Source organism: Carassius carassius, chromosome 9 (genome assembly GCF_963082965.1).
Source record: "Carassius carassius chromosome 9, fCarCar2.1, whole genome shotgun sequence".
Lineage (NCBI taxonomy): Eukaryota > Metazoa > Chordata > Actinopteri > Cypriniformes > Cyprinidae > Carassius > Carassius carassius.
In genome coordinates, this window is record NC_081763.1 from 30,314,291 (window position 1) to 30,326,999 (window position 12,709).

General features: G+C 38.7%; 1 protein-coding gene and 2 long non-coding RNA genes across 12 annotated transcripts in view; 2 read left to right on the top strand and 1 right to left on the bottom strand.

Moving 5' to 3' along the window:
- LOC132149565 (butyrophilin subfamily 1 member A1) overlaps positions 1-12,709 on the bottom strand; it is a 98,832-nt gene that overhangs the window by 24,687 nt on the left and 61,436 nt on the right. Inside the window, exons 3-5 of one of the 10 annotated variants that reach the window (XM_059558926.1) lie at positions 8,592-8,942; positions 7,615-7,887; positions 7,296-7,403 (exon numbers count right to left, since the gene is read on the bottom strand). The exons of the other annotated variants lie outside the window; for them this stretch is intronic. Of the exons in view, the coding sequence (XP_059414909.1) occupies positions 7,296-7,403; positions 7,615-7,887; positions 8,592-8,942 (732 nt within the window). The remainder of the gene's footprint in view (positions 1-7,295; positions 7,404-7,614; positions 7,888-8,591; positions 8,943-12,709) is intronic. 10 annotated transcript variants of the gene reach the window in all.
- LOC132149568 (uncharacterized) overlaps positions 1-12,709 on the top strand; it is a 78,446-nt gene that overhangs the window by 22,852 nt on the left and 42,885 nt on the right. The window lies entirely within an intron of this gene.
- On the top strand, positions 10,594-11,553 carry LOC132148678 (uncharacterized). The gene is made up of 3 exons (XR_009434958.1): positions 10,594-10,819; positions 11,050-11,103; positions 11,257-11,553. It is a non-coding gene; the product is annotated as an uncharacterized LOC132148678 (long non-coding RNA).

Consider the following 12,709-nt stretch of genomic DNA (forward strand, 5'->3'; position numbering starts at 1 on the left):
TACATCATGTTATAAATAAAAAAACTCAACATTCAGAATTTTTACCTCAGTAGGTTTCTTTGTGAGTTTTTTTTTATGTGTACCTGTGACGAGTGGGGCGGGGCCGAGGGACATGGGAGCGAGGTTACAGTGGTGCCGAAGCCCCGGAGAAGGAGGGACGCGCTGCTGAAGATCCCTCGCCGCTGTGGTGAATCCGCGGTGCCAACGAGCAGGCGAGGAGTGTGCCGCCATGGACCCTCGAGGCGGTGGGCTGGAGCGAGTTGCCGGGGACGTGCGAGCTCGCTACCGGCCGCCCACGATAGGGAGGGGCGGCTGCCGTCCGTGAGGGAGCGGAGGAGTCTGCGCCGTTCGCCAGGTGGCCGGAGCCGTCGCCGTCCACCGGGCGGCGGAGGAGTGTCGTGCCGTTCGCCGAGGGCCGTCCAGTGCCACCGCCAGGCACCGCGGAGGAGATCGCCCAGCTGGTGGAGGGCCGAGCAGCGGTGCGTCTGGGAACCGGATTTTTTTTTTTCTCCTCTCTCCCCTCTCTCGTCTCTGTCGCTCCTCCTTCCATCTCCTTTTCTCTCGCCTCGCCTGTCCTACCCCCAGGTTCCCGCAGGTCCCCGTGAGCAGTCCCCCCCCGGAGGGAGGGGGGGGGGAGTAGAGCGCAGTCTCGGGAGTACCCCCCGGCCTGCGAGGGGCGATGGGGGTATGTGACGAGTGGGGCGGGGCCGAGGGACATGGGAGCGAGGCCGGTGGAGTGATTGGAGATGAGCTACACCTGTTCGACCCACCGGTCTCTAGGCCCACGGAGGAGGACCAGGCCTGGGATTTTAGTTGTGTTTTGGTTTTATTTTGTGCGCACCAGTCGTCCGTGAGGGGCTGGTGCGCTGTTTTGTGTTTATTTTGAAATTAAATGTTATTTGATTGTCCGCCGGTTCCCGCCTCCTTCTTCCGGATGAATATGAAAGGTTTTATCGTTAAAGTACCATTCAGCTCTTTTACTCATTTCCAGGAACGTGGTTGGGAACCACTGTCTTACAGGCAGTGCAAGCCTAAATAGCGCAACCTTGATACCAGAATTACACTATTCAATCATTCTCGCGTTTCGATGCTTTTTGATTTTTTTGTCAGGCTATTTGTCCGGTTGGGCAAACAAAACTCTCATGCCATTTTTCAATAAACTTGCATTTTAAACTAGCTAGGAGGCTGTTCAGCTAACTGTAGCAGTAACTACAGCTGGAGGAAATCTGCCTGTCTAGTGATTGTAAACAGTCACTGAGTCCGTCAGAGACAGGAGAACGTTTTGCAGAATTGTGACCCAAAATATTTAAGACACATAGAATAGGAATTTAAGTTATTTTAAGACTTTTAAGGACCCGCGGCCACCCTGTTTGTTAAAAGTATCATATTGTTAAAAATTCAATCATCAGTATTTTTTGCCAGGTATTGCACTGCTTTTATCCAGAATCTCAAACTTGTCTGGACAGCAAACACAGCTATGAGAGGAGACAGGCCCTGCGGCATCATGAAGGACCTCAATTAAAGACAACGCTGGGGTGACTGGGAGAAAACACACTTTACCAAACCACACATCCGGTTCAGTTCTACAGATGTGTCTGAAACACCTCTAAAACCAGCTGCTGCAGATGTGCCAGATGTGCCCCTCACATGGTCACGGAAGGGATAAGGCCCTCCTCTTGGCACTCTGCACTCTCTCTCTCTCTCTCTCGGTCTCTCAATCACTCTCTCTCTCTCTCTCTCTCTCTCTCTCACACACTTCCGGTGTACGCTGGGAGAGTTTGGGTGTGTGTCGGGGATTCGTAAGGGGAGAGGGTGACTGTTATGTACTTTTTTTCCTTTTTTTTTCATCTTTAAAATTTGGGGTATAACAGTTGATTTGAAAAGTAGATTAAGTTGAGTTTAGTCTTTTTTTTGGGACAGTGTTGGGATGGCGTCGTTCCCGGATGGGGGAGAGCCACCGCCACCTGTGTCTCTGCGTAACGGAATCAGGTGTGTTCCCGCGGCAGGTGTGGATGTGGAAGACGTGCTAGTCGCGGTCGGAGAGCAGATCGGCTTTGAGAACATTTCTTCGGCTTCGAGGATGAATAAGGCCGTTGTGGTTTTTGTAAAGGAGGAAGAGATAGCTAATCGCCTCATTACCAACGGAATTGTGGTAAGTGGCGATTTTATTAATGTTTTCCTGCTGATTACTCCGACGACACGTATAACTATCTCGAACGTGCCCCCATTCATTCATAATGATGAGATTGAGCAGGGATTAGTTCGTTATGGAAAGTTTGCTAGCGCAATTAAAATGGTTCCACTTCGCTGTAAAAATGCAGCATTAAAGCATGTTATGTCGTTTAGGCGGCAGGTGTTCATGTTTTTGAATGAGCAGGAATTAGATATTTCTTTCAGAGTATGGCATGAAGGAAAGGCATACATGGTGTATGCAAACTCTGGAAGTATGAAGTGTTTTGAGTGTGGAGATGTGGGCCATAAAAGGATGGTGTGTCCACATAAAGCTCAAAGTGATGAGGCTACAGGCCCTAGTGATGCTGCTGATGTAGCAAATGGATCTCAGACCGCAAAACAGTCTCATGCTGGAGAGACTAGTGACGGTAGAGCTCAAAGTGCTAAGCAAACTGATGATGTTGTTGACAATGATGACAATGAGTTTAGTGAGAAAGGTGAAAAATCTGGTTTGTCCAAACAAAATGAAAAGGCTGAAGTTAATGGAACTGTGGACAATGAAGTGGCAGGGATATCTGGATGTGTTGAAATGTCTGAGGATAAAGAGATAAGAGATGGTGATTTGGTCTCTGATATTTCTGAGATAGGTTCACAGGTTTTGGATGATACGTACACATTGCAGGAAATTAATAACTTTTTGGATGCAACATTTGGAAAAGTAGTGGAAGTTAAGGATTTTTTTCCAGACACAGATAAATTCATTGGGTCTGTATTGTCGCTGCAGAAAACAGTCAGTTATGAAGCTTTAGATAAAAAAAAAAAGATTTCGTCTGAAGAAAATGATAACAAGGTTAAGGAAGGATAAAATGCATGCTTTTAAAAAAGTAAAATGAAGAAGTTGCACCTGGTGATTTCTAAACTTTGTGTGTCATATTTTTTACCTGTCCTGTCTCTTTTACTTCTTTTTTCTTATGGGGCTTTTAAGGGTGGGCTCCTTGAATATAAATGGAGGTAGAGATAGGACAAAATTGGCAATGATTTCAGAGTTTTTTTAAGTTAACCGGGTTGATGTAGCTTTTTTACAAGAAACACATACTGATAATGACAATGAAAATGAATGGAGCATGTGGTGGGAAGGGAAGATTACTTTAAGTCATGGGACAAATAACAGTGCAGGGGTAGCTATTTTATTTTCGAAAAATATTAATGATAATGTTCTAACTGTAGATGAGGTTATAAAAGGTAGACTTTTGTTAAATAAAATTGAGGTTGGAGGAATGGAACTTGTGTTCATGAATGTTTATGCCCCAAATAATGGGTCTGAGAGGATGGATTTTTTTATGAAAATGACAAGGTTAATTAAGACAATTGATAGTAATGTGTGTATTGTTGTGGGAGGAGATTGGAATTGCACCACAGACTTTACAATTGATAGAAATGGAGAAGAGCCACACAGTCATTCAAGCATGATGTTGACAAAAGCATTGAATGAATTTGAATTAATAGATGTGTGGAGAATGATAAATAAAAGAGCTAGACAATATACCTGGCTTAAAGTAAATGATAATAGAGTCAGTGGTGCAAGATTAGATAGATTTTATTTGGGTAAAGTATGGAATAATAGGGTGATGAATACTTCTATTTTACCTAATGGTTTTTCAGACCATCACATGGTTATTTTTGACTTTAATTTAAAAAATATGTCAAAACCTATTTATTACTGGCATTTTAATACTAAATTGCTGCAAGACATTCATTTTTGTGATTCATTTGTTTTATTCTGGAAGAACTGGAAAACGAGGAAAAGTTAATTTGAGAATCTCAATCAGTGGTGGGATGTGGGTAAAGTTAACATAAGGATGTTGTGTCAGAATTATTCATCTCATATTGGATCAGTGGTGAGGGATACTTTGAAAAGACTACAAAGAGACATTGAACTTTTAGAACAGGACATTTTTAATAATAATAATGAACTTGTGCATGATGATGCTCTACAAAAGAAAAATAAAGAGCTTGGGACTTTTCTACAAGAGCAAGTAAAGACAGCTCTAATAAGGGCAAGATTTTGCTCTATTAAAGACATGGACACCCCTAGCACATATTTTTTCAATCTTGAAAAGAAAAGTACAACACAGAAGCAAATGTATCATCTTCGTCGTCATGATGGTTCTATAACAACAGATCCTGCTGAAATAAGGAAGATGTCTGTGGATTTCTACTCACAATTATATGCTTCTGAAAACTGTAACCATGAAAGCGCTAAAGATCTACTTAGTGATCTACCAAAGATTGAGAGTGAACAAAGAAAGACTTAGGATGAGAACATTACTTTTCAAGAGCTTACAGAGACAATGCAGCAGTTGTCCACGGGTAGATCCCCAGGAATTGATGGATTGACTGCCGAATTCTACCATTTTAGGTATTTTAGGAGAAGATTTTTATGAGGTACTGTCTGAATGTTGCCAAAGTAAGATACTTCCCACAAGTTGAAGTCGGGCAGTACTTTCATTACTTCCAAAAAAAGGAGATCTGGGACTTTTAAAAAATTGGAGACCAGTGTCATTGTTGTGTGTTGACTACAAAATATTCTCAAAATGTTTGGCTAACAGGTTAAAGTGTTATCTGGGTTTATTGGTGCAGAAGGATCAGACGTACTGCATTCCTGAAAGATCTATAATGGACAATATCTCCTTATTACGTGATGTTATTGAATTAAGTCAATTAAATAATTCTGAAATTGGTGTTCTTTCTCTAGATCAGGAGAAAGCATTTGATAGAGTTGACCATGGGTATCTCTATAATGTTTTACAGCATTTTGGCTTTGGTGAAAATTTTATTTCATATATTCAATTGTTGTATTCAAATGCAGTTGTTCTTGTAAAAGCTGGTGGTGGTTTAAGTGCACCAATACCTGTTTCTAGAGGAATTAGACAAGGCTGTCCACTTTCAGGACAGTTGTATAGTCTTGTCATTGAACCTCTTTTGTGCAGGTTAAGGAGAAATCTCAATGGAGTCTTAATCCCAAATGGAGACATAAGTTCTATAGTGTCTGTATCGGTTTATGCTGATGACGTTACTGTTTTTATTAAAGGCCAGGATGATGTTCCAGTTTTAACGAAGAACATTGAGCAATATGAGAAGGCATCCTCAGCTAGATTAAATTGGGGGAAAAGTGAGGGTTTTATTATTGGACAGTGGATGGGGAAAAGACCTCCACAGCTTCCTGGTGGTTTAAAATGGGGCAGGGAAGGGCTAAAAGTTTTAGGTGTGTATTTAGGGAATAGTCAATTTCAGATGAAGAATTGGGAGGGAATGCTGGAGAAAGTGATTGCCCGATTGTCTAAATGGAAATGGCTATTACCACAGTTGTCGTATAGAGGGCGAGTTTTGGTTATTAATAACCTAGCTGCCTCTACATGAGCTTGTCTGAGCTTACCCCCTTTTATAAGGCTATGTTAAAGGTCTGGAGAACTGTTTTTAAAGTGGAGCGGGACATTGATCCTAATGGAAAATGGGTCACTGAAGGACCCTTGTCGAGTCTACATCAAAGAAGGCCATTTATCACATTACGGTGAAGATCATACATCAGGAATCACTCAGGAGAGTAAAAGCCTCTGGCTGGCCAGGACTGTTGACACCAGAGTTCCTCGTGAGGGACAGATGGAGAGCACTGTATAAACCTCCAGTGGAGAAGCGAACAGCTGATCTACAATGGAGGATTATTCACAGGGCAATAGCTACAGACAGACATGTGGCACACTTGAATCCAGCAGTGGGTGGGAAATGTAGGTTTTGTGGAGAAGAGGAGGATTTAGAACATTTGTTTTTAAGATGTGAAAGGCTATAAAGTCTTTTTAACCTTCTTAAGGAATGGTTTAGGGAATTTAATGAGGCTTTTTCGGATTAAGTATTTATTGGAGGGTTAAAGTATGCATTTTTGATAAGGAAGAAAGTGTGTTTATTGAGTTATTTGATTGGGACTGCAAAATTGGCAGTGTGGAAGACTAGGAAGAACAAAGGCTTACAATTGGCATCTACGGATCCTGAAGTTATGTTTAGGAAATTAGTAGCAGGAAGGCTTAAAGTAGAGTATGCATATTATAATATGGTTAATAATGTAAGGAGTTTTATTGAAATATGGTGTGTTGATGATGTTTTATGCACTATTTATGATGATCCGATGGTTTTGAGCTTTTAATTTAATTTTTTATTTTGTTATATACATCTGTGGGTTTATATATAATCTACTTTAATTATGTAGAATTATTTTAGAATGAGTATATGAATGTATGAGTTTTGAAATGTAAAATAAAAGAATTTGTGAACCTCTCTCTCTCTCTCTCTCTCTCTCTCTCTCTTTCTCTCTGTCTCTCACTCACTTTCTCTCTCTCTCTGTCTCTCTCTCTCTCTCTCTGTCTCTCTCTCTCTCTCTCTCTCTCTCTCTCTCTCTTTCTCTCTTTCACTGTCTCTCTCTCTCTCTCTCTCAGATAACAGTTTACACACATGCTGGCTACATTTAACTGTTTGTGTTTTACCATCCTTCATCTATTTTGTAACCAGTTCAAGTGTAATCATTCTGAAATACTGTTATTAAACCATTTTCATTATAAATTATGTGGTTGCTGCTTACTAGTCTCAATTCAACATTAACATTAAAGTGCTAACTATTGCAATACAATATAGTCACATAATATCAATGCTCTCCCACATATTTATCTGTTCTAACTGCTCTTATTTCTGTTGTTGGTATAAGTGGCAGTGAGGGGTAATAGACAAGAAAACAGACAATTTTATACCATTGTGCTGTTAACGTTTCTTTAGTCATTCTTCAATCCAACAGTCTGAACCACTGCAGAGAAACCATCCTTAAAATCCTCTTTTTTACTTCTCAAATTAATTTAATTAATTTTAAAATTAATTTTTAAAATCATTTTAACATTTTAATACTTGGCTTTTAATGTTGTGATTATTTGTATGACTTTTTTATACTTTTTATCTAAAGCACTTTGAATTACCATTGTGTATGAAATGTGCTAAATAAATAAACTTGCCTTGCCTTAAAAAGTATCCTCATACTGCCTTATTTACATACAATATATGAAATAAGAAAACAAGTATTTTACCTCTGTTTTTACGAGCAAACACAGCTATCAGTATTCCAGCAATCACACTGAGCACAACAGCCACTGAAATCATGATGACTGAAGTCCTCCAAGAACTAAACATATTACCTGCAAAACAAAACAGGAATTAAGCACATTGTGTAAAATAAAGGTAATTTAATTAAATTAATAAAAAACATATATAATGTTCAGTTCTGAGTTGTACATATACAGTAAAATGTTTAGCTTTACATAATGTAATGGACTGGAATCTTTTTACTAGATCAAAAATACCACAACAAGATGAAAAAACTACATTAACAGAAGTGTCAGTGCTTACTTGAGCTGATAATCAGTGCCTCCAGCATGTGATGTCTCAGTTTGACTCTGCAGTGAATCTTGTCGTCCCTGTTATGTACAGTGATGGTGTGTTTTACTCTGAATCTGTCGGTGTTTCTCTGTGTCTCTTTAGTTTCTGAACTTAAACTGACTCCTTCACTGTCCAGCCACTCAAGATCAGGTTCAGGATACCAGCCATCAGATTCACACTGAAGATGAAGCCCTCCTGAATGATCAAACCCATCTACAGTGATCACTGGAGGACGTCCTACAGCTACAGACCAACAAGAAGATCATTCTGTTGTTATTTCAGGCTTTTTAAAGTTAGTTAGAGCATGTTAAGGCTGGAATACACTACACCACTTTTGCCCTGATTTCCCCCAATTTACAGTCTGGAGAAGTACGGCTGGGCAATATATCGAATGATATGATCATGCGCATCTCGTCAGTAAAGTCAGTTCCATGATTAGCGGTAAATCGACATCACCTGCTTTCAAATGGAGCGGCAGTTAATACACAGAGCCATAGTTCACTGACAAGATACACTATATAGAGTTCATTATTGAAGATCATATCATTCAATATATTGTCCAGCCCTGTGGAAAAGTTGACTCTAGAGCTGGTCTACAGATTTGAGCTGACAGATTTCCTAGAAAATCATGGAGTGTATGATGGACATGGATGATTTTTTTTATTCAGAATTTGATTCCATCCAAACATGTTTGATATTTTGAGCCAATTTTACAACACATACTGTTTTAATTTGTCGTGTCTCTCCTAGGAACACGGCGCATATTTTTGCACGAGTTTGTTATCAGAAAATCTTTAAAGTCTGGTAGTGTGTGATCCTCAGTCGTTTAATGTGTGATGGCCAGCTTTCTTTTGTGATTATTCTGTAAGTGTATGGTTTTAAAAGTTGTACAGATTTGAGTTGTCTTGTAATGTATTTTAGCCTTTAGTATTCACTGGTTTACTCACCTTCAACTCTGAAATCAACAGTGGTGTCATCAGACCAAGATTTGGACTGAATAAAACACTTATAAAGACCTTCATCAGAGACTCGGACTGATGAGAGTTTGAGTGATGCATCTCCTCTCTGTAGTTCTTGAAGATTCAGTTTTGTTCTCCCTCTGTAGGACTGACTCTGATCTGTATTTTTGTCTACATGATCATCATAGAGATGAACTTGTGAGTCTTTCAAATTAAGTCTAAACCACTCCACTCTCATGTCCACAACACTGATGTTGGGTTTGACTGAACAGGGCAGAATCACATCTTCACCAGCTACAGTAAGAACAGGATCTGCAGATCCCACGACTTTATACTGCTCTGTTAAAGAGAAAGAGAGCAGGTCTAATTAAATGTGAACCTCCTGTCAGATGAACTGTCATCCTTCAAGGACTACAGCGTTCACATGTAAAGCAGTGACTGTCCTTCTCCACACAGCTCTGCGTCCGATCATCTCTGCTTGAAAATACTGCGTGTGAATTTTTCCATTAGCATTCATAAATGGCTCTTTGTAAACGTTATTCTATTTGGTCAATATTTCTGAATAATGATAAATAACTGACCATTCACCCAGGAAACCAACCGTTTCTGTTCTGTGGTTTGTACACGTAAGCTGATAAAATAATTTCACCTGAGATCAAAAATTTCCATCCATTTACTTTGTAATCAATGGTGTAATGTACACTGTAAAAACTAAAGGTGCCTCAGGTATCCTTTTGAGTACTCCAGGAACCTTAAAATGTATTTTAAGTGCCTCAAAGCTCTTTTTCTCATAATATGGTTCCTGGAGGAACCATTATAGTCTTTGCAGTTTGTGTAGGAACTCATGGTATCCTTGAAGCACTTTGTTCCCAGTTCTGAGGTTCTGGAGTCACCCTTTCATTACACTGAGACCTCAAAGTGCCCTGGAGGTTCCTGGAGGAACTCACATTTTAAAAAAGGGTTACTGTAAGCTCTGTTAACATTAAAATGGTTCCTGGAAGATCTCACTTGTAAAAGCCAGCATCTGGAAGAACCCAGAGATTCATGTGACAAAAATTTAATTTGACTGATTATTATTATTATTAATATTTACTTTTTAGGAATGTGATGGAACAATGACTTTTGTGGCACTTTCCATGTGAAAAAAAAACTAAATGTTTGTAAAAATCTTCACCCTTGTTCTGTCAAAACATAAATAAATAAATAAAATAAGAAAAGGACATACAAAATCTTCTAAACAGCCAGTATGTCCAACTAAAATGTTACAATTATTTCTGAAAACACTGTTCTCATGCGTGCGTGGAAGGGCAATTTCAAATCAGTGTTGCCAGATGTACGATAATTATCGTATTTGTACGATAATTTTTACCTCTGTATGATGTACGATCAATAATGAAAAAAAATCCCGTAATGTACGATAATTTCAGAATTTTATGAAAATGTAAATGATTGTAGTTGCAGTCATAGGGCATCTTACTCATAGCCTACACGAAATCGGCTAATTACAGACACTCTAAATGCGTTCGTGTTTACCTGAGGGTGTGTTAAGAATGCAGGAGAGTGCCCTGCTTTAAAGCCAACGAGCACTAGTTGCGGTACATGACAGGAAGAACTTCTTCAACATCTGGCAACACGCAGGATTCAGATGACAGCGGCTCAGATGTTAACTGCACCGCAGCAACAGCTAAATTCCTTCTTCACTGGACGCGACAAACCAAGTGTTAAAAATAATTTTAATATGTTTTAATAAGTGCCGCGATGCAGACAGTCACTGAAAATAATTGGATAGTATTTTGTCTCACTGGTTCCGTCCAACAATACGCCTTGTTATCTATTGTGGTAATTTGCAGGTCGTGTCAAAATGTTGTTGGTTTAGAATAGATAAATAACTCTTTTGACTCGTGTACGATAATTTTCTTCCAAATACGATAATTTTGAACTTCTGGTATGATACTTGGACATTTCCAATCTGGCAACACTGTTTCAAATACAAAGAAGTAACGGCTCCTTTCCTCAAAGAAACAACCGCTGCATGAGGTGAGTAAAGACTCCGAAATAAATACACAGATTTATTATTTGTATACTAATTCCTACACTGACACATTAGACTGTATGTTTTTTTATTTAAAATGTTTGTTTTAACCATTAATTTAATAGCCCCGATGCTTACGAGTCTAATGCACTTTGTGGGACGAAATGGAGACCACAAACACAAGGTCACAAACAATAATCATTAACGTTAGTTTGGTTTACGCATGATGTTTACTGTACGTTTATTCATTGTAACTATTTTTTTTAACTTTTCTAAATTATTGTTGTCGTTTTCGTTTGTTAAATAGTTACACATCTATGTTAACGTAAGTTACATGTAACGTTAGGCTATTAGCCTATTTTTCATTTGCACATAACGTACATAAAACTGGTTTTGATAATTTTCTCTCCTAAGAAAATCCACTATGACTTCTCTAAAAATCTCAAAAGGTTCACAGAGCAGCACTATGTAAGTATTTAATTATTTCTTTGACATTGAAATAACTGAAATAGTGTTTCAGTTTGGCCTAATCAAAAATTATATATGACTGTATACACTGTTACACTGAACTGAATTAAACAATAAAAAAAACTACCCATATGTTTTTTTTTTATTCATCAGTTAATAAAGAAATGTGGCTCTGTAGTGGACACCTGTGAGGCAGTGGACAGACAGCTGCTGATGTCTGATGCTGGCTGACAATAAACAGACCTCTGGACGTACCCCATCTTTTGCAGGTGTGTAAATAAGTGAACGGTAGCAGACACACACCAGAAACCCTTCTAAAACATTCAATTATTTATAGTTTATTAACAGTTCTTTTTTATTATTATTGTTTTCAGAGAAATTCTAACATTGGCCTTCCTGTAACATGATGATCCTGCTGTTCCGTACTGTATATGATGAGGTAAGTATGAGTTTGTCCATGTGTGTAGACATATGTAGTCAGTGCTCGAATTGAGTCAAGTCTTATGGGGGGTCCCCAAGTTTTTTTGGGCGGGGGGTTGGTTAGTCTCGCAATATACACTTTATACAAAATATACAATATATTTGATCATAATATGCATAAATATATACTATTTATTAAAAACGCTTGAATTCACATACATATATATATATATATATATATATATATATATATATCTTCTTTTAAATTACTTACTTGAGTAATATGGATTTAGAGGGTGACAAAGCAGCAGACTCAAAAGGGCAGCTATGGCAAATATACCAGGGCACTACATATAAGGCACTTGAACACCCGTAAAAGCAAGTGACTTCAAAATACATTGAAATGTCTCAAAAACAGTAGAAAATAATCAGATGGCTTCCAGTCTCACTGGATGGTATCACTGTCAGATTCAACAGTGGCACTGGGATAATTATTTCATAATGTCTCCGAAAGCAGTGAAAAGAGCAGTCAGTAACTTCAAAAGGATATCTATCTTCACAACTCAAAGAGTGCAGGGCAACTGGGCAAACAGGATACAGTCTTTGGAATAGTTTATAAGTTTAACATAGGGATGTCCAGGAGATTCTCAAAAAAAAATCTGTTATCCATCTTCATCGAGATCTCTAGCACTAGCACTCCTGTAGAACCAGGACTGTTAATTATGAAAAAAATAGTAACGTAAGCCTAAATGTTTCCAATATATGCTAGGAATATAAAAGCCCCGACATGCAGTGGATAACTGTTAGATATAAAGTAGAAAGATATATAGCGAGAGACAATTACCCCTCAAAAAAGTCAGTAAGAAGCTTTCTCTTCCCGACTGCTAGTGGAGGTTTATTTTTCTCCATATTTTAAAAGCTAAAATTAGCTTCACCGGAGCGGCGCCAAACAAACAGTCCTGTCGACGATGTCATGCGCGCGCACAGCGCTCTTTAGGCGGGACGTTTACATTTTAAAGAGACATGACAACTGGCCTATAAACACACTTAAAATAAATTATTGTAAATAATCAATTCACGATATTTACTGTATCATTTGCATGCATTTATTTTGATTTGTCATTATTATTTTTACTAAAATAAAAATATCAGAGGGACCCCCCTAATTCTATTTTTTACTTCTTAT